Consider the following 27,834-nt stretch of genomic DNA (forward strand, 5'->3'; position numbering starts at 1 on the left):
GCTCCCTGCTCAGCGGGAAGCCTGCTTCTCCCTCTCCCACTCCCCCTGCTTGTGTTCCCTCTCTCGCTGTGTCTCTCTCTGTCAAATAAATAAAGTCTTTAAAAAATAAATAAATAAATGCTTTAAAAAAAAAAAAAGAAATAACATGACACCTTGTCCTTATTTTTCTTTGCCAAGACCAGCACTTGGGAAGTAGTTCTGGCTGAACTATCTAGTCCCCTAAACAATTCTATTTTTCATTCACTCATTCAATTCATTCATTCTTTCACTCAAAAACATTTGTCAAATACCTAATTTGTGCGATGTGGTGTGAAGTCAACTTCCTGAGCTCATAATTTATTCAACAAATGTTTCTGAGCACTACTATGCTACCCTCTGAAAATTGGGATAAAAAGCAATCTTTATTCTCAAAGCATTCATAATCCAATTAGAAAAAAACAAAAACAAAAAATTAGAGTGAGAAGGTCTCAGTTTAGGACCCATGTATTATGTCTACACTTCATAGGTCTTTGAAACACTTTAATTTTTTGTGTGTGCAAATTTGACATCGTGGATTGGTTTATGTCTAGCTCCCCATGAGACTGTGAGGTCCTTGAGGACTGGGACCAGGTCTGTTTTCACTCACTACTATCTCTGCAGCACTTACTGGGCATTGTTGGGTGAACAAACTAATAAATGTTAGTGTGATGAATCTGACATTATCTTTATTATCAAGTCCAAATTCCTTACCAAGTCACCTTAACTCTTCCACAATCTACTCTTTGAGCAAAGCCCCACAACTCCCTTCTCATTTTATAATCTAGCCCATCTGGGTAGCTCTCCGTTTCCTAAACAGGCCTGAGGATAAATTTGGCTCACACTGTTTTCCTCCTTTGGGACATCTCCCATCTCAGATCCTTCCACCCTCCCTTCATTGTTTATTGACTTCTTTCCCATCCTTCTTTATTTTTTTAAAAAATTTTATTTATTTATTTATTTATTTGAGAGAGAGCGAGAGAGAAAGAGAGAGAGAGCATGAGCAAGGGGAGGGGCAGAGGGAGAAGCAGACTCCCTGCTGGGAGCCCAACATGGGGCTCAATCCCAGGACTTCGGGATCATGACCTGAGCCGAAGGCAGACATTTAACCAACTGAGCCACCCAGGCACCCCTTCCATCTTTCCTTCTTTCTTTCTTTTTTTTTTTGCATTTTATATTTTTATTTAATTCAATTAACATATAATGTATTATTTGTTTCAGAGGTAGAGGTCAGTGATTCATCAGTCTTATATAATACCCAGTGCTCATTACATCATGTGCCCTCCTTAATGCCCATCACCCAGCCACCCCATCCACCCACCCACCTCCCCTCCAACAACCCTCAGCTTCAACCCTCAGTTTCCCATCCTTCTTTAAAGTCTCAAATCCTATATCTGTGAAGCATGTGTTTGAGTTCCTTGGGAAGGAAACTGAGAGGAAGGTGGGAGTGTGGGGAGATTATGAGGGGTACTGTTGAGATTAGCACTTACGGGATGGAAGGAAAGGAAGCAGACTAGACAAAGAAGAAGTTGGGCTGCAATGAAATCCCAACAAAGACCGCAGCCAACCCAAGGAACTCTGAAGCTGAGGTGGCCTTTCAGGGTTGCCTCTCAATGTAGTGCATTATACTGCAGGCTTTTTTTTTTTTTTTAAGATTATTTATTTGAGAGAGAGAGCACAAGTGTGCACATGTGAGCAGGGGGTAGGGGCAGAGAGAGAAGGAGAATCTCAAGCAGACTCCCTGCTGAGTGTGCAGCCCCATGCAGGGCTCAATCCCAGGATGCTGAGATCATGACCTGAGCCAAAATCAAAAGTCGGTCACTTAACCGACTGAGCCACCGAGGCACCCCAAAGTGGGGCCTTTAAATTCCTGCATCAGCAGGTCACCCGATGCAGACTGCCTTTGGAAAGGGGTGTGGTCTTGGGTGAGAAGACTAACAGCACTCTCAGCAGCTAGGGAAATAAATCCCGTCCTTCAGCGGGGAGTGGGCACAGCACATAGCATTCACTACACCAATAGTCTCAAGTTTCAGCACCCATTAAATCACCCAAAGGGCCCCAAATCCTAGAGTTCTTGATTGAGTAGATCTGGAATAGGACCTAAGAATTTACATTTTAGAAGTTTCCAGGTGATGCTGATGCCACTGAACTGCAGACCACACTTTGAGGACCACTATACAACACACTGTAACCACAGAAAGCCTCAACCCATTCCTGACCATTTACATTGCTCTCACTCCTTGCTATCTTGTGCTATGTAATTTGTGTGTGTCATCTTTTTCTGAGTCTTATCCTCTTGAGATTGCAAAGCTCTACAGGCCATGTTATGGTTTATGTTTGTTATGGACTGAATATTTGTATCCCCTCGAAATTCATACGTGAAAGCCTTAACCCCCAGTGTAATGGTATTGCCTCCTGTGGGGGGTAATTAGGTTTAGATAAGGTCTTGAGGGTGGGACCCTCATGATGGAATCAGTGCCCTTATAAGAAAAGGAAGAGATACCTATGTCTACCTGTGCTGTCTCTTTTTCTCCACAAGCACACACCAAGGAAAGGCAATGTGCACACAAAGACAGAAGACAGCTGTTTATAAGGCAGGGAGAGAGCCTCACCAGACATGGAACCAGCCAGCTACTTGATCTTGAACTACTCAGACTCCAGAACTTCAAGAAATAAATATCTGTTGCTTAAGCCATCCAGTCTATGGTATTTTGTCAGAGCAGCCCAAGCCCACTAAGATAATATTCTTCCTGAAAGTACATGGAAACCACCAGTGGAGTTGGAGCAGAATGGGGACATGACCACATTTATATTTCTAAAAGAAATGGCTATAGTGGGAAGAACAGACTTGTTTTGGAGGACAGAGGGTTTGTCAGACAGGATCCAGGGACACCGATTAGGGGATTGTTTATAGTAGTCTGAGGGAGATCCGCAGCTTGGACTATCAAAGGTGGAGAAAAACAGACTGAAGGTGTATTTAGGAGGCCATAGTGCCCAGCCCTGCAGATGGACTAGATGTGGGAGAGGAGAGAGGTCAAGAATGATGCTGCAGGCAATGTCCACTATAGCCAAACTATGGAAAGAGCCTAGATGTCCATCGACAGATGAATGGATAAAGAAGATGTGGTATATATGTACACAATGGAATATTATTCAGCCATCAAAAAAATGAAATCTTGCCACTTGCAACAATGTGAATAGAACTAGAGGGTATTATGCTAAGCGAAATAAGTGAATCAGAGAAAGACAAGTATCATACGATCTCACTGATACGAGGAATTTGAGAAACAAGACAAAGGATCATAGGGGAAGGGAGGGAAAAATGAAACAAGACAAAACCGGAGAGGGAGACAAACCATAAGAGACTCTTAATCTCAGGAAACAAACTGAGCGTTGCTGGAGTGGTGGGGGTGAGAGGGATGGGGTGGCTGGGTGATGGACATTGGGGAGGGTATGTGCTATGGTGAGCACTGTGAATTGTGTAAGACTGATGAATCACAGACTGTACCCCTGAAACAAATAATACATTATATGTTAATAAAAAAAAAAATGACGTGGTTTCTGGCATATGCACTGGGAGGTGCTGGGGAGCACTTCCTGCACACGGGGAGAGAATCAGCTTGTAGGACACAGGGTCTCAGATACAGGGCTGTGACAAATTTGGGGGTTTGTTGATTCCCCAAAGTATAAAGTTAAACATGCTTTAAAAAAATTAACTCATTAACTTGCTTCATTTTCCTTCTCCTTCCCCATAAACGGGAATTTTCCACATAATATTCCCAGTGTAAGGAGATGTATGTGATTTGGCTTTTGTCTTCAGGAATGCTTCTTTGAATATTTGACCACCAAAAACCAGTTTAAAGCCTCATAAGAGAACATCTTGTTCTGAACTGGCTGTGCCCAAAAAAAGTGACAAAGAACATCACATGGGCTGGCATTATTGCCAGAAAGCATCAGCATCTTACCAAATTTGTTCTCCCATCTCAGATACAAGCTCTGGCCGGTCCAGTGACCAGAGTAAAAGGAGAACAATGGGAAGGAGGACATAAAGCAGAATATGATCAGTGTAGCTATCGGGATTCAGTTCAAGCAAGCCTTCCACCATGAAGCAGAGGTGTTTAGAATAATGATACATTTGGGAGACTAAGGGCATTTTGGTTTTTCAAAAGGAATGTTTTTTCCCATTTAAATCACTTTTTATTATTTTTCCCATTTAAATCAGTCTATATTATTATTTTTGTAGCATGTATCTTTAAATGGTTTTAATATTCAATACTTTAATATTTAACATTTTGTAGAATATATATATTTTAAAGATTTTATTTATTTATTTGACAGAAAGAGAGAGAGAGCAGAAGCAGGGGGAGCAGCAGGCTCCCCACTGAGCGAGGAGCCCGATGTGGGGCTGATCCCAGGACCCTGGGATCATGACCTGAGCCAAAGGCAGACACTTAACTGAGTCACCCAGGTGCCCCTTGTGGAATATATTTTAACATGACTAGTTGGGAGAAAATAAATTTGCCTTCACTATTCATTTCAAAAACATAGGTAACATTCTGTAGTACTTTTACAATCTAAGCTTTTATCCCTCTTTCTGGTTTTTTCCTTCATTGAGATACAATTAATGTATAACATTGTGTAAATTCAATGTGTACAACTGTGTTAATTTGAAATATGTTCATAACATGTTATATATTGCAATATGATCACCACCCTAGTGTTGCCTAACACCTCCATCAAGTCACATGATTACCACTTCTTTTTTGTGGTGAGAACATTTAAGATCTAGTCTCTTAGCAACTTTGAAGTATACAATACAGTATTGTTGACGATAACCACAATGCTGTGCATTAGATCCCCAGAACTTATTCATCTTTTCACCTAAGCTTTAACCTTTACGATTTAGGAGTCTCTTTCTCATCCTGCTATGAACAAATATAAAGCTTTTCTCTCTTTTTTTTTATTATGATACCAGATAAAATTAGGTTTTAAATTTTCAAAAAATCAGGAGACTTGTAAGGCTACAAGCCAGGGAGATTTTTTGGGAACCTATTATTTGAAATAGTTTAAGGTACAACAAGCATTCCTTAAGCATTCGTAACTAGGCAGAGCTCAAATGGATTCACTAACATTTTTTTTCCCTTTAAAAAGACTCTATTTCTTTACCAGCACACCTTTTTTTGTGTCTGGTTAGGCACGAAGTCCACCTCCCCCACCACTGCCACAAAACATCGAAGGTGACGACAAATGCTATTCACACTTTGTTTTTTAACTAAGAAGAAATTCAGTTGGAATTCTCCAATTGCAGTTCCAGTTTATTCGTTTATAAATAGTGCCACTCTGAGGACACACAAGGCAATAAATAATAGTTTATCCTCTATCACAAAGCCAACTTGGTTATGAGTGTTGCAGACATTCTAGGACACAAAAGTTCCAAGGTCCAAGTTTAAATTGCAAAACCCACAGGTCCCAACAAAGCACATGCCGTGGGTAATCAAAAGGCCACACCATGGAGAAGCTGCTAGCAGGTTAGCTTTAGGTCCTCACTTCCCACACATGTCCAAAGCTCAGGTCATTTAGCCAACATTTCTGAGGTACCCAAGACATACCAGCTGTTGTTTGGGTGCTTCAATACTACAGTAAGCTTCTGTTGTTGTTTTTGTTTTGTTCTGTTTATTTATTTTTTTAAAGATTTTGTTTACTTATTTGACAGAGAGAGAGAGAGACAGCGAGAGAGGGAACACAAGCAGGGGAAGTGGGAGAGGGAGAAGCAGGCTTCCCGCGGAGCAGGGAGCCAGATGTGGGACTCGATCCCAGGACCCCGAGATCATGACCTGAGCCGAAGGCAGACGCTTAACGACTGAGCCACCCAGACACCCCTGTTTTGTTCTGTTTAAAGATTTCATTAAGTCATCTCTACACCCAACAGGAGATCCAAACTAACAACCTGGAGATCAAGATCGCATGCTTCACTGACTGAGCCAGCCAGGCGCCCCACTGTTGTTTTTTAAAGCTACCATAAAGCAAAAGCTATACTCCTTAGGTTTATGCAGCTGGTTTTACCTTTGTTTTTACTTCACCTAGGAATCCCCATCACAGAATTCCCGAGGCGAAGGTTCCTTGAAGATTGTGAAATGAGGGGTGCCTGGCAGGCTGAGTCGGTTGAGTGCCTAGCTCTTGGTTTCAGCTCAGGTCATGATCTCAGGGTCGTGGGATCAAGCCCCAGGTCCCAGCTTCAGATTCTCTCTCTCCTTCTCCTTTTGCCAGCTCCCCCCCCACACACACATGTGGGCTCTTTCTCTTTCTCAAATAAATAAATAAACCTTTAAAAAAATTCTAACCTTTAAAAAAATTCTCTTTCTCAAATAAATAAATAAACCTTTAAAAAAAAAAAAGATTGTGAAATGAGGGGTCTACAACAGGTCTATGTGAAGGGAGGCACATGTATTTTTTCTGTCTCAACTTCCTCCCAAATGGTTTCATGTCATTCCAGAAGAGTCAAGAAATAGAGCCTAAAGCAGAAGTAGCATCTATCAATGTCTCAGGAACAGGGCCAACAGATGGACACACTAGTGACTTCCAGGAGCAACTGTCCTAACCTAAAGCCTCCAGGCAGAATTTTCCTCACAATCCTCCTCTCCTTTGTCCTACAGGAGAGCTCAAATAATTGAAGCCCTTATTTTACGGATAATGCAACTATAGCTCCTAAGGGGCCTGACACTTAAGGGGGTGAGAATGGGGACTTGGAAAAGTATCTAAACCCAGGCCTCATTTTAGCCCTATTCACTCAGTCTTCTTGGGGAGGGCTTCGGAAAGCACATTTTTTACAATTTCCCCCAAGTACTTCTAATGCAACAAGCCAGGTACCCACTCTGAGGCCATCAGATGGAGGAGGGTAATGGGTGAGAGGAGGCTGGAGAGATTAGTTAACGTGTAAGGTCCCTGACCTACAGACTCTGATTTTTAATTTTTCAGGGGCACGTGAGGTCAGAAGCATCCCCAACCTCACCATGCTTAGGAAAAGTCAGAATTATTAACTCAGAGAGGGGCTCCGGATCACCAAACCACTAGGAGAAAAATAACATGGTAATTAGACGCAGTTGAGAGGTCACTGTTGATTATGGGCAGGGGTGGGGAGTGGAAGCAAGTTACTCCCGAAAACTGATTTCATTAACAGTCACTTTTTGCAGACCGGAGTCATTTGCCACCAAGACTGGACCAATTAGTACATGCCAGGGTGTATTTCAGCAACGGACAACCAGGAATGCTCTAATGCTGGGGCCAATAAAGACCTTCTTGATTTCATTCATCTCCCCTGACAGCTATTCCTGAATCCTACAGATGAATTTTCCCTATGCTGAGCTAACTTGGTTGTTCTCAGATTCATTTTAGGATAAAAAAAAAAAACACTGAAAAGCTGCAGATTCACTGTGCGTGGGAATATAAATTAGTACAGCTTTTTTTTTGAAAGCTGTCAATTAATATCCATCACAATTTAAAATAACCATGTGCTTTGATACAGGATTTAGACTCCCAGGAATTTATCCTACAGAAATATCTGCACAAATTGGCAAATGCACATAAGTACAAATAGGTTTATTGAAACATTTTTAAACAATGATAACTGAAAACAACCCAAATATTCATCAATAGTGGAATGCTTAAATTAATTTAATTCAGCTATTTTATTTTTTTAAGGATTTTATTTATTTGAGAGAGAGAGAGAGAATGCACGAGCAGGGGGGAGGGGCAGAGGGAGAGGGAGAAGCAGACTGAGATCATGACCTGAGCTGAAGGCAGACGCTTGCTTAACTGACTGAGCTACCCAGGCGCCCCTAATTCAGCTATTTTAAAAAGAGCTAGACCTATATAGCACTTTCCTGAGGTGTACAAAATAGATGAAATGAATAGTGTTTATAATATGATTCCATTTTGTTTTATAAAAACCAAATACAGGGATGCCTGGGTGGCTCAGTCGGTTAAGCATCTGCCTTCGGCTCAGGTCATGATCCCAGGGTCCTGGGATCGAGCCCCACATCGGGCTCCCTGCTTAGCGGGAGGCCTGCCGCTCCCCCTGTTTGTGCTTGTGCTGTTTCTCTCTGACGAATAAATAAAATCTTTAAAAAAAATAAAAATAGAAATAAAAACCAAATACAAGTTGTATATACTGTGCCCGATTTCTGTGTATATATGTATATATTTATAAATTGTCTATGTTCAATATTTATCAATATATACATGTGTAAATATATGTTTGCAAATGCAAAGAAAAAAAAACCTGGGAAGATACAGTAACTGTTGATAGTAGTTACCTGCTGGCCCAGGTTCAGGAAACCAGAACTTATAAAATGAAGGGCTTCTAAGAATACTTTGTGTATTTCTTAGAGTTTCTAGGTTTCCCCTATGCGTTTTACTGTTCTTATAATTTAAAAATATAGCAAAAGTTTTGTAATGAAACTTGATGGATAGTTATTAATAACATAATTGTTAATAAAGGCAGTAGAAATTCAGAAAATAATTAGAGTAAAAAGATGAGAGATGATTCTAAAACCTCTCCTCCCCCCTGCAGGTCACATTCATCATCTCCATCTCCTCTAAAAAGCTAGAGATTGGGGCACGTGGCTGGCTCAATCAGTGGAGTGTGTGATTCTTAATCTCGGAGTCATAAATTTGAGCCCCATGTTGTGTGTAGAGATTACTTTAAAAAAATTTTTTTTAATTAAAAAAATACAAAGTTAGAGATTGAGATGGACAAACACTTTCGAACAATTTTTTCCTATGGAAAAGAGGTTTGCACCCCCCTTTTTCTGTCCCCTCTCCCTAGCTTTCCCAAATCCAGAGTATCCCTAAATAAAAAGTTCTCCAACTCTAGAGATCATTTGTACAAAAACAGGAAAAACCCAACACAGCCTGGCCACTAGAGGGGGAACATTACACATAAAACCAGTGTAAGTTGCCACCTCACATAAAAACATTCCCACAGAGGGAGGTATGAGGTCTGGCTCCAAAAGGGGTTGTCCAAAGCTAACAGGCCACAAGCAATAATCAATGTGATTCAGCCCTTGGCTTGCCTAATATGTCCTGAAGCAAAAGGTTTTGTTAGTAAATAAAAAATTACAAATGTGAATGTGGTTCCCATATTAGTGAGGTTTTCTTCCCTACCCGCCAGTACTGAATATTTACAAATGTTCTGGAACCGAGGCAAATGTCGAGTTGGAAGCTGCCCCGAAACTGCATCCAGTTTTTAGCTCGGCAGCAGAGTTAGGAGAGAAGGAGGAACTTGAGCCTAGTTTCACAAGGACCAGGGGATTTCATCTTACCAAGGAAGCCCTCTCCTGCTTTTTCACAGGGCTATTTAACAAGCCTGGTGCAGGACACTTTTCCTTTCATTCTTCACACATGATCTCAATGGTCTTTATCAGCTGTATTCTTTTCATGGATTTGAGCCTGGTACAAATGAGCTGATAATGCACCTTTTGATCATTATTTCCAGAGGATCTGTGTTTCCCATACACCCAGCCCCCTCCCACCTCACCCCACCCCCAAATCCACTTCTTTATGGATATATAAGCATTTTATAAAAAGAAGTGGCATATTCTGGGGGCGGGGGGGGGGGAAGGATATGATGAAAACATGCCTTTTGAAAATGTGTAGCCTTAACCTTGGATAGCTCATTACCATATGGAGAATGATGACCACATCAACCTTCAAAGTTTGGAATGGACGTAAAACAGGTCAAAGGTTTACATGCAGATAACCTTATTCTGACTCTTTTAAACCTTCCTGCCTCGAATTCTACCTTTTTTAGAAGTACTTCCACTTAATTTTCAAAATCTGAAAGGCAGCCAGGTTTAGTAACTTGCCCAAAGTCACAATACTAGCAAGTGGTAGGACAAGAATTTAAACCTAGACAGTCTGGCTCCAGAGTCCATGTTCTTAACCACGAATCCATTCCACCTTCTTGCCCCTGGCCTTTTTTTCTCCCTTAGGCTATCGCCTGCCCCAGTATTCTCCCCTCTTCACTCCACCCCTCCCCACCCCACACTCACAGAAAACCTCGGGTTTAATGGTCCAGTGGCGAGAACGTCAGTCTCAAAACCGGTATGAGGGCTGGTTCTGTCTCATGCAGCTGTGTCTCCTGGGCACCTCACAAATACTGCGAGTCTTAATTACCCCAGGGCACACTGGAAATACCAACCAAAAATAACTGGTTCCTCCCAAGATTGCCTGCAGATTAAATTAGACCTTGTACAGAAAGCACCGAGCACAGTGCCTGACAAAGGGGTGCCTGAAATTGTTGGCTGGAAGGCAATCCGGCCAAGAAAAGAGGCAGAACAATCACAATTTACAGCAAAATGAAAAAATCCACCAGGAGAAAGTGAAGCTGTTTCGTGAAAGTAAAACTTTGATCTTTCTCACTGGCTTTACGATACAACAACCCTCTGAGGGGACAGACATGGTGACATGCAGGGTCCCACCAGCCTGTCACCTTGAGTAGAGGCTGCACTAGTGGGGGGGGGTGGATCTTACACTACGGGTAGCTAAACTTGTGAGGCCCTTCTGGAGACTCCTAGATCAAAGTGATTCTGGGGACTGTTTGGGGTAGTCCACACACAGGACTGTCTTTCAAAGGACCTGAGTCCATATCACCTCTGCATCTCACAGATCTCCCAAAATGAACACAAGTGCTCCAGAACAGTTAATTTTACTTCCTCTTGTGGTCATTTAAACTCAATTGTTCTTGATTGTTTTCAAAAGAGATAGAGAAGGGCTGGTCATTATTCCCAAACAAATTTGGACTCTATCAGACCTTGCTTTTCTCCTAGAGCAGTAGCTCCCACACTTTTGGCTCTCAGGACCCTTCGACATGCCCACAAATTATTGAAGACCCCAAAGAGGAGTTTTCATCATGTGGGTTATAGCTAGAGACATTTAGCATATTACAAATTAAGACTGGGACATTTTTAAAACATAAAAGTATACAAGCATACATTTTATGTAGTCTCTGGAAAATCCCACCATACACTTGTGAAATAATGAAAATTAAAAAGGCAAATAACTTCTTAATACTATTGTGAGAATAGTTCTGACTCAACCCCCCGCAAGGGAGTTGGAGATCTCCAGGGTTCCACAGATGATATTTGGAGAACTGCCTACCACTAATGCCTATGAGTGCTGTCTGCCAAACCCTCAACTAGTCTCCTTCGGACATCACATTGATTTTTAAATCTAATCATTTAGAAGTGAGTGTCTAGATCCTGGATCAATAATCTCAGAGAAGGATTAAATGAGAAAGAAGAATTGCAATGACTAAGCAGAATTTCCTAAACCATTGAAATGTAAATTGTTTTCTATAGCATCGAAAACACCACAAAAAATGTTAACAGGCTGATCAACATATTGTGGGGCAACCCACTGCCCTCCCTTTTCTGTTTTCCTTTTGAATTATTTATTTGAGAGAGAGAGAGAGGCATGAAGCGCGCTGGGGCGGGGGGCGGGGGGGGCAGGGGGCAGGGGGCAGGGGTTGCGCAGGGGGAGAGAGAATCCCAAGCAGACTCTATCCAGCACGGAGCCCAATGCCAGGCTCAATCCCACCACCCTGAGATCATGACTGGAGCTGAAATCAAGAGTCAGACGCTTAACCAACTGAGCCACACAGGCGCCCCTCCTTTTTTAAATATTGTCAAGAATAATTATGGAATTATAGAATATCTAAGAATGATATTTTCATTAGTATTAAACCTAGCAGAGGTTCTTTGTGAGGTGGATTCAAGAGAAAAAGCTTAAGAATTATACAATTTATATAGCAATAACCAGATCTCCTTTAATGAGAACTTTATGGGACAGATGGACCATATAATTTCAGGGTATTTTCAAATTCAAGTATTAACAGAGATTTGGGGATCAATCATGTCAGTTTTTTTTTTTTCCCCAATGTTTGAGGTACAGGTCAATTTCATGCTTTTATATTCAGCCTCCTTGTTCTTTCTTACTACTGGCCCATTATGCTCTCTGTCCTATAGCAGTAACCCCTGGCTGACCAGAACCCTCTGGTAGTACCTCCTTGCTCCTCCACCTTTAATAATCATATTGATAATAGGAACAAGTACCTAGTAAACACCTAAGTACTTTATGCTAAACGTTATTTTTGCATAATTCCGTATCTTTCCACAACTCCAAGAGGTAGATACTCTTACTATCTCCATTTTACCTGAGAGGACATTACTTGTCTTTAGGTCGCACAGTTAAGTATGTGGTGGGGTATGGATATGATCCCAGACAATCTTATTCCAATGTTCTCCTCACATGATGCTAAACTGCCTTTTAAAGACACTCATTGAAGAGATTAAAGGGACATCCTTCCATGTCACTTAAAAGTAAATAAATACAATTTTATTTGGAGTGTCTGAAGCAGAGAAAAATTGTGGCCTTCAAAAAAGCAACCACAAAGGGCCCTTCCTCATTAGCACCAAACTAAATGCAGGTGAACCTTTTATCAGTGCCACCTGACAAGGCACGGCTTCTCTCCTTTCCCGATAGTCTGCTAGCTGGTTTCACTTTCCCCTAAGCGTTGATTCAGAGCTTTTAACATTACCCAGTTGAGGTGCCAAATTGACATGTTGCAAAAGAGTTGCTCTCATCAGTCTTCCATTTCCTCAGCAAAGAAAACAGGAGTTTGTCACACACGGCCCAGACCGGGGAGCAGGAGAGCAATCCTATCTGACCTTCAGTTATTCTGAAATGGGATCGCCTTCTTGCCTGACAACTGTGACTAATTCCAAAGGCCCAACCAGGCTTCTCATCATGATTACTTGGGGGCCAATTACCATTTGGGGGCAGATTAGAATCTGAGCTGAAAAATTCCACCCCTTAATGCTAATCCCCTGAGCTTTCCAATCCTAAATAGGGCAAGTTTCGGAAAAGAGCATTTCTCACTTTATAGCCTACCTGAATATGATCTGTAATGATTTTGTTTAATCAAAACAATTAAACTCCTGCTCTCATGGTCTAACTAAACACAAGTGTCAGAGGAAGGAAGAAGTTCTGGCCAGCTGCCAAGGCTCCATCTGAGGCTCTTGGAGTTAATTTCCATGGTGTTTTAAACATTTGAAACAACAAAGGCCAGCTTTCACTAATAGCACAACTGATTCCAGCAAATCTATAAATATAAGGCCTGCTCTAGGGTAGTTTGTATTATAGAGAATTAAGTTTCAATAAATGAAATGAAAACCAAAGGCAAGAAAGAGACATTTCTGCTATTCTCAGATAGGAATCTGCAAACTCGGTAATAAGTGCTAAAGCTAATGGGAACGGACTGTCAGGGGCACATGATTTCAGGTGGGATGGGGTGGGGATGGAGGAGAGGAGTCTCATAAGGCATTCCTATGTAACACGTCCTTGGGCCCAAGCCACTGCCCTTTCTCACACTTGGACATTTGATCTGTATTTTTCAGATAGAAATACATGAGATTTTGTGTTCCATGAAATGAATCAAATTTTCATAATTTAGGTTGAAAAGTGGCACCCCCACAGGCCAAATCTGGCTACAGAAACAATTTATTAGGTCTTCGCTGTTTTTTTTTTTTTTCATCTGAACTGGTTGGCTACATAACTCAAAAAAAAAGACTTCACATGAAAACGCAGGTGTCCAGCTACACTCAGAAACTGGACAACTGAGCCACCCTGGACTCATATTTCTGATACGGCAGCCCCTTTAGAAAGGGCATCACTCCCAGTCAGCCTGCATCTTGCCTGTGGCCCTATTCCCATGACAGCCCTGCTCTGTACCTCCTGTTTTTCTCCAAATAGCCAGTCCCCTTATGAGAAATATTGCCAATGGTGCGGTTAGTATTTGCTGGAAGGAAGGGGAGACGAAGAAATGCATGCAAAATATCATGTAAAAAAAAATAAATAAATCCCATACCAGTCTCTTTAATTAACTTCCTGAAGTCTCAGAAAACACCATATTTCCATGTGTTTTTCAAAATACTCCTTTCACTGTCACCTACGGATTTCACCACATGCAACAATTCTATGTGTAGCTTGAAAACATGATCTTTTCTGAAAAGGTGATTAGCAAGAGGACTAGAACTCTGAGATTCTTATGGATCCCAGGCCCACTGCCTTATTTTATGTCAACAACAGATTTCTCAGTAAAGAAATTCTAGGGGAAATAGAATTTACCAACACACTAGTTTGGACCCACTACTCCACCACACCCCAAATCAATACTAAAATAAATGGCACCTTCCATTTCTTCAGTGTCATAGTGACAACAGAGAGGCTTTGCCCCCCCAAAAAAAAGTGGGAGGGAGAAGAGAGGAAGGAAAAAAATGTCTAAACTAATGGAGATCTGTATTCTATTTTAAGCTGCAGGCTGGACCACACAAAGTCTGAGGCATCCACATAATTTGATATTTTCCACGAAGGAAATGTCACACTTGATCACCACTACCATCACTATCCATCCCCGTACCCCCTTCTAATCATGTTTACAAGGCTTAAAATTTTATTTATTTATTTATTTAGACAGAGTTTGAAGGGTGGGGGGAGGAGGGAGGTAAGAGGGATAAAGGGAGAGGGAGAGAGAGGATCTCAAGCCGACTCCACACTGAGCACAGTGTCTGATGCAGGGCTCCATCTCCTGACCTTGAGATCATGACCTGAACTGAAATCAAGAGTCAGATACTTAACCAACTGAGCCACCCAGGCGCCCCTAATCATGTTTACAAGCCTTTAAAAAAGAAGATATGACTTGCTTCCCACTCAGCTCTTCAGGTACAGTCCTGAAAACCAATTAAGATTGTCCAGGAAGGAGAACCAAAGCCAATTTAAGAGCAAACCTCAAATTCCCTCCATCCTTCAATGGGGCAAGAAATAAGAGAAGCCCACGTCTACTATAAGAGCTCCTTAAAAGCAGACAAACCAATCCCAAATTTTCAATACTGGTACTAGCACATCATCCACGTCGTCTGAACTGCTGCAGGAAGTATTTCTGTGGTGCAGAGTAAGTGGCCAGTAAGCAGACAATGGAAGACAGTAGAATGTTGCAGTCATGTTGGGGCATATGCAATTCCAAGTGTGCTTTGTGATAACCAGGGGTAAACTTCCTTGGAGTTTAAGAGAAAACTAAGAAACATATGAAACCTTCAGAAAAAAGCAGTTAAAAATCTCATGAGGTGCAAGCAGTGGTTTATTTGGTGGCTTCAAGAATTGCCGCACCTTCCACCACATGAAGCTCTGTGAAAAGCTGAGGGTGCAGATAAAGCTGTTATGAAGACACTGCCCATACCCCTTAAAAAATAAGTGATGAAGGGACGCCTGGGTGGCTCAGTTGGTTAAGCAACTGCCTTCGGCTCAGGTCATGATCCTGGAGTCCCGGGATCAAGTCCCACATCGGGCTCCCTGCTCGGCAGGGAGTCTGCTTCTCCCTCTGACCCTCCCCCCTCTCATGCTCTCTCTCTCTCATTCTCTCTCTCAAATAAATAAAAAATATATATAAAAAAAAAAAAAGTGATGAAGAAGTGCACACCCCGGTCAGATTTTGACTTTAAGATTTACTTATTTAAGGAGGGGGGTGAGAGAGAGTAGGGGGAAGGGCAGAGGGAGAGGGAGACAAGCAGACTCCCGGCTGAGCGGGGAGCCTGACCCCAGGACCCCGAGATCATGACCTGAGCCGAAATCAAGAGTCAGATGCTCAACCGACTGAACCACCCAGGCGCCCCCAGATTTTGACTTTTGAAGGGGTCTCTATTAAAAGCAAGTGTCTTCCAGGACTTGTGTCTTGGAGAATAAAGAAGGAACCCCAAGGGTGTAAGGCTGCAAAGGGCTGACTGGCTATGAGGCTGGCTACAGTGTTATTGGAGATTCAATGGAGCTACTGGTGTCATAGGATAGTTATTATTTTTGTTAATGCTCCAGTTACAAAGTTCCGTAAATTTCGAGCGCTCTGCCGCTCGCCCTATTTTTCCCTTATGTCCCCTATGTTTTGCGTGCAGTTCTGCAGAAGGGGAGGTCTTTCCGGACTTGGTGGATGGCATTAAAGCTAAGGTTATTCCATTGCCATCTGGTTGGTCTGCTCACGCGTCAGGAGGCAACAGTATCGAGTGTAGAGGTCACGGCTGTCTGGAGTCCGCAGCTGTCTGGGGTTCCGCGGCTGTCTGGGGTTCCGCGGCTGTCTGGAGTCCGCGCACTTGTTGGTTGGTAACCTAGAAATGTGCCTCTTAAATGAACGGCTTGTTAGGATTTCATCTTAAATGCTTTCCAATATTATGCTGCTGCTAAAAATGCAATTCTGAAGACTAAGCCAAAACACACCCCAAAATATTTATGCTATATCACAGTCATTAACAAGAATCCAACCATCCACATTAAAAATATAACCGTGTTAAAAAAAAAAAAAATACAAGCAGGTGGGAGGTAACAAGTAAAAACAAAAACTGCACTTGAGCAGTGGTGACTTTAAGAATAAAATACCTTATTTTTCACATTAGCTTTTTCGATTAAGCAAATGAATTTTTTGTTTGTTTTGCCTGGAATTTATTATCAGTTGGTGAAAGTTTGTAGAGAAACATTTTGTATCCACAAAATGACAGATTAACAAACTAGCTGAACATCCCAGCAACACCACTGTTTCTCAAGACAAATATTTTAATGGTAGCAGGCTATGCACCAAAGTAGCGATCAAGTGTTGGCTGAACACTTATGACTATTATCTGACTTAATTTTTGAACAACCAACATAAAGATGAGTCATTTCTTTCAAATGACATGCTAGAAATGTCTGAGGGGTCTTCAAGGACCGGGGAATCATGCTGGGCTCCTGATGGCAGGGGCGTCTGGGTGAAAGCCTTTGCTCTAAAACAAGGTGCTTTCCTACACGTGAAGAGCTGTCAGGATTTATAGGACCCCGACCGAGGTCACGCCCTTGCCTCTGCCTCATCTACCGAGGCACAAAGAAGCAAGGTTATACTAAGGTTCCTGGCCAAATAGCCTTGCTTTCTGGAATAAAAATTCCCACAAACTGCTCACACATCAAAGTTATCAAGTAGCTAACGGACATGAAAGCTTTATAGCAAATAAAACACATACATACCACAAAGACATTTCTTTAAAAGAAAACACAGTGGAGGGGAAACAAAAGGATACCAGCTTTAGCAGATACCAGTTTATTCAACACAGTGCATGATTCAGAGCATCTGATATTCCACAACCAACAAGATTTCCTACTTCCCTATTATAAAATACTGGACACCCTGAATAGAGTTAATTCAAGGTTCTTGTTCCTCTTCTCCATCTGGAATTAAACAGGTTTCTTCGTGTAGTACACATTTCACATTCACCGAAGGCTTTGGGGAGAGGGGGGAAATAGGGCATATAACCACCCCCCTGGACCAAAGGCACTTAATGTTAAAAGATAAAGCACAGTAGAGTCACCCCACAGACATTCCTGCATGTTCAGAGTGCTGAACTTGAACGCACCACCAGGGGCCCACGTGGGATTCATCATAACAATGTAAAAGACACTGATTTCCTTGAAAACACAAAGTGCAGTATGAATATAAAGACTTATCACCGCCACCTTTTCTGCCACCCCATCCTTTTCTCAAAATAATACATAAGAGACCTCTTATTTTACATGATTAGTATCACCCAAGGTTCACACATGGAAAAAAATAGCTAAAAAATCATCTGTCATAAACTCTCACTATGAAATCACAATAGAATCTGATATACGCATAGAATTTGTGAGCTGGAGAAGGCCTCAGAGATCATGCTGTGCATCCCCTCACCAGACAGAGGTCACTGAGGCCCCGGAAGGTCAAGTGTGGGACCCTGAGGACTAGCCCTGGCGGGAGATCCTGGGAAGAACACATGTCTTCTGAAGTTTCACTCAGGGTCTCCTCCACCCCCTTCCTCTGTCAAAGACTCTCCGAAGTAAAGCACAGCGATGATCTCCAGAAATGCACCACACAATAAAGCACATATGCTGACGCAAGTCAGCGATTTGGTCTCGCAAGGCTGTTCCTTTGGCCACTGGGCAGGTATGCACCCCACCTCAGAGTGGGAATTCTTCACTCGAAGTCGTTCAACATTCTGAGGAAAGCCGAGGGCAGGTCAGACACGACTTCTGGGATTTGGGAAGGCTCATCTCGGCTCTCAGCCCATGGTGGGTGGACGGTCAGCGGCACAGCGGAATCCCAGATTGGAAGCTGAGCTGTCGGGCGTGTTCTGGCTTCGGGCAGCACAGCGATACCTGTAGCAGTAGGACTGGCCCGAGACAGAGAGAAAGGTGAGTATTCTCAGACTCGGTGATGGGCTCTCATCTGTCAGACTCGTGCTGCACCCAGGTACCAGCCACAGGGAAGGCATGGCTACCGGGAGACAGGGCTTCCCCCACAAACACCCCCTCAGCATACTGAGCATGTAGTTTTGGAAAGGGCCGCACATTCAGAGTTCACCATATAGAATCCAATGTCTACCTTATAAACAGACATAGATATGGTGCAAAGATGTTAGTGCCAGCATTACTTAGAACAGTAAAAAAAACCCAGGTAACAAGCAATGACTACAGATGTTATGCGCATCCACATATGAGATTACTAAGCAACCATTAAAAGTCATGTTTTTATGTAATACTTAATGACATAGGAAATTCTCATGATACACTGTTAAATGAAAAGTCAGAATACAAAACTGTGTGTGGTATGATCTCAAGCTATATAATTACATATGTCAAAGAAAAAAAAGACTGCAGATTGAAAATGCACCACAATAAAAACAGTAGTTATATTTGAGCAATGGAGTTTCAAATTTCCTCTGATAAGTATGTATTACTTTCATAACTTGAAAAGTTATTTTTACATTTAGAGTACATGACATTAAACCAAATAATAAAGCTAAATGGCAAATGAGAAAATATTAATTATGAACAACATTAAGATATTATTTAATATTCAACAGAGTGGCAAAAATTAGACAGCAAGCCTAGGAACATAAAGAGTGGGAAAGGCTGTGAAAAACCTTTTTTGAAATACATTGCTTTTGGGGGTGCCTGGGTGGCTCAATCGGTTAAGCATCTGACTTTGGCTCAGGTCATGATCTCAGGGTCCTGGGATCGAACCCCGCGTCGGGCTCCTGGCTCAGCGTGGAGTCTGCTTCTCCCTCTCTCTCTGCCCCTCCCCTTCTTCATGTGCTCTTTCTCTCTCAAATAAATAAAAGCTTAAAAAAAAAAAAAGAAATACATTGCTTTTGGATTAGCTATAAAGCTATACATTACTGTGTAGGGGATATTTTGTATCTGTTTTATTTTCTAGGTGCAGAGAACACATACATACATGTGCACAAACACACAGACATTGAGCACCTAGCACACTCCAGGGGTGCGAGGCACTACAAGTATTATTTCACTGGGTCAGAACAGCCCAGAGAAATTAAATGGGTTATCCAAGATGACACACTTATTGAGGGAAGTAGAATTTGAACCCAGCTCTGACAGTGCGCCTGCCTCTGTAGCAAAATTCTATACTCCTAGATGGAAAGACAGGACGTCTCATGCTTCTTTCCCACCCCCAATACACCTGTCCTGCAGGGACATACCTACTTGCATGCGTAAGAAGGCCTAACACTCATCACTGGCCACCTAGTAGGTATTCCTAAATAACCACAGATTACTGCATTTACATCAAAACTTTCCATATTCCCAAAACAACCATGCATGGAACTCTTATATACTAGGATTGTACGTGGATCCGAAATAACACAGAATGAAAATAAAGTAGTTATCCTGTGCAGCATGAGCATTAATGCTGAGTTGACCCAGTGAAACTAAAGTCCCTGCCAGGTGGTTAAAAAAACTGCACAAAGAATCATGTAGAGTAACTTTGGGACTCATGAAGGAGAGATCATTTGTGGAGGGAAAAATAGGTCTGCATGGAAGAGCTCATTTTTATTTTTTCTTAATTCTTATTCTCCTTTTTCTCATAGAAGTTGAGCGTTTCTAATCTTCATAAAAATTATCTCTAAAGCTGCCACAGAAATTGTCTGGAGTACATCCACCATAAAAAGAAAAGCATAGTGGTTTGTCTTCTACAGATAGTGAAACAATAGCAACCAATTTTCTTATTTTCCCTGTGGCCAGTGAGGAATAGAACATATTACCAATATTCAGGCAGGCAGAGGAAGATGAATAAAAAATAGGCCTGAAATAATAAAAAAATTGATGGCATCTGCTATACTACCTGTGCCTGCCCTGCAACGGAAGCTCTGAAGTGACTAGAGGTCAGCACGCAGGAGGACGCAGCTGCAGCCTCATCCCAGGGGCCCCTGGGTGGCGCAGTCAGTTAAGCGTCCGACTCTTGCTTTCAGGGCAGGTCACGATCTTGTGGGTCATGAGATCGAGCCCCACGTCAGCCTCCACGCTCGGCAGGGAGTCTGCTTGAGATTCTCTCCCTCTGCCCCTCACCCGACTCGTGCACTCGCGCAAGCGTGCTCTCTTTCTGTCTCTCAAATAAATAAATAAATAAATCTTAAAAAAAAAAAAAAAGAAGCCTCATCCCACATAGGCCCTACTCACCCGGCTGCTATGAAGCAATAGTGCTCTGGTATTTCTAGACTCAAACTCCAGTGGATAATCCAGGGTCCCATGCTACCAAGTGTGTGTAGTGAATTCTACATTGGAGCAAGAATCGAGTTCAGGGGCAGGCAAGCATCTAGACATGGACATCTTGTTCCATAACTGTATCACACACGACAAAAAACAAACAAGCATTTCCTCGTTGCCTGTGTGCACACCCACAGAGGAAGCCTGACTGAGGGCATGGTCTTGTCCTGCTGGAGACCACAGGCTGGCTGAGGGAACAATGACAACACATCAAACAGCTATAAAACATGCTAGGGTTTATTAATTCAGGTAAAGGAATGGTCCCTTGTAGAATGTCAAAGTCTCTAGGAAAGACTTTGGAATGACTTCTAGAAGGCAAAACTTGGCCATAGCTGGATTTACATGATTATGGCAGTGGTCTTCGGACCTCAGCATACACACAAGAACAGCCTGAAGAGCTTAAGTACCTACTCCTGGGCCACACACCCAAAGATTCTGACTCAGTCAATCTGGTGTGGAGTCCAAGAATTCGCACTTCTAACAAGCTTCTAGGTGCTGCTGATGCTATGGGACCCAGGGGCTGCAGTTAGAGAAGAATTCATTTATAGAATTTAGAAAGGAGGAAAGAAGGTATATTAAGTAGAGAAAATAATGACATCGGAGGCATGAAAATGGAAAAACTCGGGCCAGTTAAGGGGATAGCAAGGCCATAGCCTGATTGTGTCAGAGCATAGTTTATTTATTCATTAAATATTTGAGATGTTACAACATGCTAGATGCTATTCTGGGCATGAGGGATAAAAGGCAGACCAAGACAGACAATGCACCTGTCAGCAGGAAGCTTACATTCAACAGGGATTAGTCAGACAATAAATAAACCGATAAATTCAAGATTGTTTCTGGTAGTGGTCAGCTTGGAAGAAAGTGAAATAGGGAGAGAGGAGTGGGAGTGAGTAGGTGGCTACTTTAGACAAGGCAGCCTGGGAAGGCCTCTCTGAGGTGGCGCCAGGTGAGTTGCCCAAAGATTTGGAGAACAATAATTCCAGGCAAAAGCAATCACTGTATAAAGGCAATAAATGATAAAAAGCAGGAAACATGGGCAGATAAATAGGATGGAGTTACAATACAGGCAGTCTTCCCAGCAGAAAGAATTTGGGCTTGATACAAATGGAAATCGTGACAACCACTGTGCTAATTTACTCACCAGAAAGAGCAAAATCCAAGACTCCTTAGCTATTTAACCGTAGGCAAAGCCTTTCTGAATCTGTTCCCTTGTCGATGATATAGGGCTATTAATGAAATAATGTCACAATGCTTCATCTTGTCTTTACATAAAAAAAAGTAAAGCACTGGATACGTGGAAGTTATTGTAACTGTCACTTTATTAATGAACACAACAGGGGCGACTGGGTGGCTCAGCTGGTTAAGCATCTGCCTTCAGCTCAGGTCATGATCTCAAGGTCCTGAGATAGAGCCCCATGTCCAGCCAGCTCAGCAGGGAGTCTGCTTCTCCCTCTCCCTCTGCCCTTCTCCTTGCTTGTGTGCGTGCTCTCTCTCAAATAAATAAATAAAATCTTTAAATGAACACAACACTCTTAATTATAGAAACTAACGTTGACTGTCTTACCTGACTTTTGGGGGGTTAATCTGCTTCCTCACTAAAACAAAAGCATTAGCCAGCTTCTCCACCAGTCTTAAATAGCTTCTGCTGGAAAGATAATGCTGCCAGTATCTGAATGCGGATTTACAGTTGACCCTTGCACAACATGGGTCTGAACTGCACTAGGTCCGTTTACCTGCATTTTTTAAAAAAACACAGTATAGCACTGTAAACGTATTTCCTCTTCTCCTTATAATCTTATTAACATCTTCTTTTCTATAGCTTACTTTATTATAAGAATACAGTATATAATACATGTAACATACAAAATAGTGTAATCAGCTGTTTATGTTATCGATAAGGCTTACAGTCATCAGGAGGTTATCAGAAAAGTTTTGGGGGAGTTAAAAGTTTTATGTGGATATCTGATTGCGTGGGGGGTTGGCACCCCTACCCGCTGCGCTGTTCAAGGGCCAACCGTACATTTGCTACCTACATGCAGAAGTTACTTGCTATATAAATGGGAAAGATAAGGAATATCTCTGGTAACCAAGGCATAGGACTAAGGTCTTTGTTGGATGGCATATTTCGATATGCAACTTGTCTCTCAAATTACATAAAAACTATTTTAAAATAAGATACTGCTCATATGCCACAATATGCAGACTGTAACAACTCTGACGAACGATGCCCGACTGGAAGACTGTATTGAGAAGGACTGTGAGGAGGCTGTGACGTAAGACACTAGGAAAGAGATCCGTAACGTAGAAGAGATTTTTGCCATAGCCATATTTGAAGACCTTGGCACACAGAAAATAATTCCATTATGGGGGGGAAAGAAATAAAAGTGCACTAATAAATGTGGGTAAAATACTACTGACAGCTTACTTAGGAAGCAGGATAAGTGCTTTTTATTGTCATTTTTATGTTTATTATTTATTTTCTAATTTTTATGCAATGAATTTTTTTTTGGCAAAAGAATAAAAGCTTAAAATCAGTGACAACAAGAACAGCTAGTCCTTTATGAGATCACAGCAGTCCCTATAACCTTCCATTAACCTAAATGACTGTGTAGAACTAAACCCTAAAAAAGCAAGTCTCACCGTAAGTTAAAGGGTAGGAGGTCAGGACCACCATAAGAGAGTGAATTCACATCATCATTCCATCTCAAATGAACTCATTCACTCAGCAAACATTTATTAATAAGTAGTTCATTTTCAATTCCGATAATGGGCAACTAATAGAACACATAATTAAAGAGGAAAATGGCCTGATTTTAAATGTCCTCATTGCTTTTTCTTTTTTTCCAGCTCTACTTTTAGCACCAAAAATGGTTATTAATTGTTAGGTCTTTGAGTGGCTGAAATACGGGTCATTTTACTAATTAAGGACAGAGGTAGTGGGAAGGACCCACTTTAGCCCTTTTTCATCAAAATGGATAATTACCATGTGAAACTAATCTCAATACCTACACTAAGAAAGTGATCCTGGACTCAGGAACAATCCATTTAAGATAATGACTTACCAGCCTTGGGGCTCTGAAGTCAAGTGGAACCGCAATATGGTTTTTATGAGAAGAAGACTTTCAGGGATAAAGGGAAGGTTTAAGGAAAGTGTAGCTCATTATAAAAAAAATCATTATATGAAATCACACAGCAGAACCCTGGTCTCTCGATTTCACACCCATTGCTCTTGCCATCGACACTAGATCAACTCCTTTCTTAGTAATCTTGGTGTAAAATGGAAGGAGGGTGAGGATTTCTTCCATTTCATGGGTTGGGTTAAAGACCCCACAGAGATTAGTCTAACAACATTCAAGAACAACAGCTAGTATTTCTTGAGTACTTACTGTATGAAATGTTCTAAGAAATTCACATGTATTAAATGTATTAATTCACTTAATCCTCCCAATAATCATCCGAGGTAGGTATTAGCATCTGTATTGTATACACAGAAAAAAACTGAGGCACAGAGATGCTAATAGTGTGCCGAGGGTCACCTTCTATAAGCAGTGGATCCACGACTACAGCCTTTCCAATCCCATTTAAGAGTCTGGGCCTTTAACCCAACACCATGTTTTCTCACAGTTTTTCTTTCTGTGCTCTCATTATTGAAGCTGTACTTTGGATGGACTTTCAATAAGTTACAAATAATCATCAGAGCTTATGTTAGTCATGCAAGCTAGCCCTGGTCCATGATCAAAAGTTAAGTCACCTTCTAAGCAAGGTGATTTTTTTCAAAATGAATTACATTTTTTTCTTTATATTGATTTCCTTTCTTTTACTGATGTTCACCTATGCCATAAGAATCATTTCAAGGATTCTGCCTCTCTAGTTAGTTCATTAGTTGACTCTTTATTCAAAAGGGAAGGGGGAAAACAATCTAATTATAATAAATGCAATGGTTAATGATGATGGTACTAGTAGTATATACTTTATGCTTATATACTTTGGTCCATTCATTCCTCCTAAGAACCTTACAGGAGGTGCAATTATGGTGTGCATTTTACAAATGTAAAAACTGAGGCTTAGAAAGGTTAAGTAAAAAAGGTAACAGACTAGCAAGGAGCAGTTATAGAACTCCAACCCAGATCTAATTTCAGAGTCCACAACTCAATAATTTAAGTATAGCTGCCACTCTTAATCTAGTGAAAAGGATAAGTGCTCTGAAAGTAATTCACAGCCAACACTGTATTGTTTTCCTGATATCACTGAAATACCAGCCTGATGTTAAATACCTATATCATCTACAATTAACTTAATGAAGATCCTGGAGCTAATGTTTTTTTCTGGGAAATCCTATGAATCCCACTCTGTTTTATTACTCTGCTATTCTCTCTTCTGGAATACTCTCTTCATCATTCTGAACATGACTAAATTAAAACTTACCTTTCAAGTATATAGAAAAGCTCTATATGAATATAAGCTTAATATAAGCTCTAAATGAACCCCTAAAATTTTAAAACAAAGAGTTTTAGCTAATAAGCTAAAGGACAGAAAATGGAGTGATAAAATATGCTTAACTAAAGAAGTCAGAGAAAAGGACAAAGAACAAATGAGACAAAAAAAGACTACAAATATCAAGATGGCAAATTTAAACTCAGCAAGATCAATAACCACATTAAATGTAAATGGTACAAACAGCCAATGAAAAGGCAGAGATTATGCCAATAAATTCAACAACTCAGTTAAAGTGGACAAATTACTTAAAAGGCACAAACTCCCAGAGGTTAATCAAGAAGAAAGAGATAATCTGCATAACCCTGCCACTGTTAACCAAATTAAATTTATGGTTACGACTCTACTCCTAAATGGTTTCCTTGGGGGAATTCTATCAAGCATTTAAGGAAGAAATACTGCATTCTACATGAACTGTTCCAGAAAATTCAAGATGAGGGAATATTTCCCAAATTCAATATCTAAACCCAGCAATACAATGATACCAAAACCAGACAAGAAAAGAAAAGAACAGACCAATAACCACCAGGAGGGTACATGCAAAAATGCTCAGTATTTTAACAAACTGAATCCAAAACATATAAAAAGGATAATACATCATAATTAAGCAAGCACAGTCTAGGAAGGCAAAGATGGTTTAACATTTGAAAACTAAAAATTTATGAGCGTAATTTACCATATTGACAGACTGAAAAAGAAAAACCATACAAACATCTCAATAGCTGCAGAAAAGGCATCCAGAAAAATTTACATCCATTTCTGATAAAAACTCTCAAAAAGCTAGGAACAGAAAGAAACTTCCTTGAACTTATAAAGAACATCTCCAAAAACACTACAGCTAATATACCTAACTTTGAAAAGTTGAATGTTTAACCCCTTATGATCAAAAATGAGCTAAGAATGTCTGTTCATACCATTCATATTCAATACTGTATTAGAGGTTCTAGCCAATGCAATAGAACAAGAAAAAGTAATGAAAAAGATTTTAAAAGAAGAATTGTCTATAGTCATAGATGATATAACCACCAATGTAGAAAAACTAAAAGAATCTACAAAAACATTATTAGTATAGCTGAGTTTATGAAGGTTGCAGAACACAAGATAAACCAATTATACCATGTAAATGTATTTATTAAAAACATATATTAGATTAAAAGATATTTTAAAAGAATAAGCTGGGAAGCTTATAAAAATACAGATTTAAAATAACCAAAAAATATGAAATGTTAAAGTAAACACGTTCATATGCACAGCAATGGAATACTTTTAGTGTTCATGCTTAAAAATGTTTTTTACAAGCATCATTTTCTCTATTTTCTTGAGGGAAAATCTTCTGGTCCTCAAATCTTGCAGAGTAAATGGATTCTCAATTTTTAAAAGTGCCATACGTCACAAACACAACTGGTGGTAATTAAGGTTGTGAGATACTATTCTGCAAAGAGAAATTTTGTTTTTCATGGAAGTCTATTTCCCTAGCAAAAGAATTCAGAAACACTTGTAGTAACAGCTTGAATGAAAGAAAAAATCGGGGACTAAAGACTGATATGTATGTGAACATTTAGAAGTACCAGGATGACCTAGGGCAGTGCTTTTAATTTCAAATTAAAATTAGAATTGTAAAGATAAATTTGCCTACATCTTGTCATAAATGTAGGTTTAAAGCATAAAGTAAACTCAAATATGAACTTCCACTTAAATAACTGGATTAAAATTTTAAAGAAATACAGAAGATACACATACACACGATCTACAGAGATTCTCCTTAGACTAGTGGTTTCCAAGCTTTGCAGTATGTTTTCATCCCCCTGAGACCTTTAAAATCCTGATGCCCAGGCCACACTCCAGAGGAATCAAAATGAGCTGAGTGGGGGAATATGCATCAGTCTTTTTTACAGATCCCAGATGATTCTAATGTGCAATAAAGTTTGAGAACCACTGTTTTAAGGTAAAATTTGATAATACACCCATTGTCAAATTAGTCATTTAATTTGGAGCTCTTATAGGTTGTTTTAAGTCTCTAACTGCCTGGACTAACTGAATTACCGTGGAAAACTTCTTGTAATAACCATCTGCAAAATGCCATCTTTGCATAGGGATAGAAAGAAGCTGAAGTGTTGGAGATACTAAAAATACATGATTTAAAGAAAAAAGGGAGAGGTGGTATTCAATTTCCAAACTCCTCAAAAATTTTACTCATGAAACACCAACTCACACTGATTACCCAAGAACAAACAGTTCTGACGCTGAAATCATAGCCCAAAGAGCAGAAACACTCTCTGAGATTGATGCTTATTTCACAAAGCACATACATTATACCTAGAACATTTGTGATGTTTCCATTCCAGTACACTACAATCCACCCTCCATTTCCAACTCTCACCTTAATCTCAACAGAGGATCCCGAAATTTACAGAAGTTTCAAATAAATGAAGGGTATACTTCCAGACAGACATGCTGGAAATAGTATATTGCCCACCCTGGTCCATGGGACAATAAAGCTCTCTCAATGGTCAAGATTCAACAGATGGAAATTAGTTAACAATAGATTATTCACAACCTCTGCTTCTTTTCCCCATGCCTGTATCCAAATCTGAAATGAGTATTATTATTATTATTATTTACTTTGATGAGAATAGGTATGTATTAGCAGAAGTGGATGGG

At 40.7% G+C, this 27,834-nt stretch overlaps 1 protein-coding gene across 4 annotated transcripts in view; it reads right to left on the minus strand.

Annotated features, from left to right (window-relative positions):
* Positions 1 to 15,781: 15,781 nt before the first annotated feature.
* The window catches only part of SUMF1 (sulfatase modifying factor 1), a 95,298-nt gene continuing 83,245 nt past the window's right edge, over positions 15,782 to 27,834 (minus strand). For 2 of the 4 annotated variants that reach the window (XM_032411827.1, XM_032411823.1), the window contains one exon: positions 22,241 to 22,412. In XM_032411827.1, the coding sequence (XP_032267718.1) occupies positions 22,311 to 22,412 (102 nt within the window). In that variant the 3' untranslated portion in view covers positions 22,241 to 22,310. Of the gene's footprint in view, positions 18,285 to 22,240; positions 22,413 to 27,834 lie in introns of those variants that run through there. The other 2 variants (XM_032411826.1, XM_032411822.1) reach the window with 2 other exon arrangements.

Source organism: Phoca vitulina, unplaced genomic scaffold (assembly GCF_004348235.1).
Source record: "Phoca vitulina isolate PV1807 unplaced genomic scaffold, GSC_HSeal_1.0 scaffold13, whole genome shotgun sequence".
NCBI classification, from domain to species: Eukaryota; Metazoa; Chordata; class Mammalia; order Carnivora; family Phocidae; genus Phoca; species Phoca vitulina.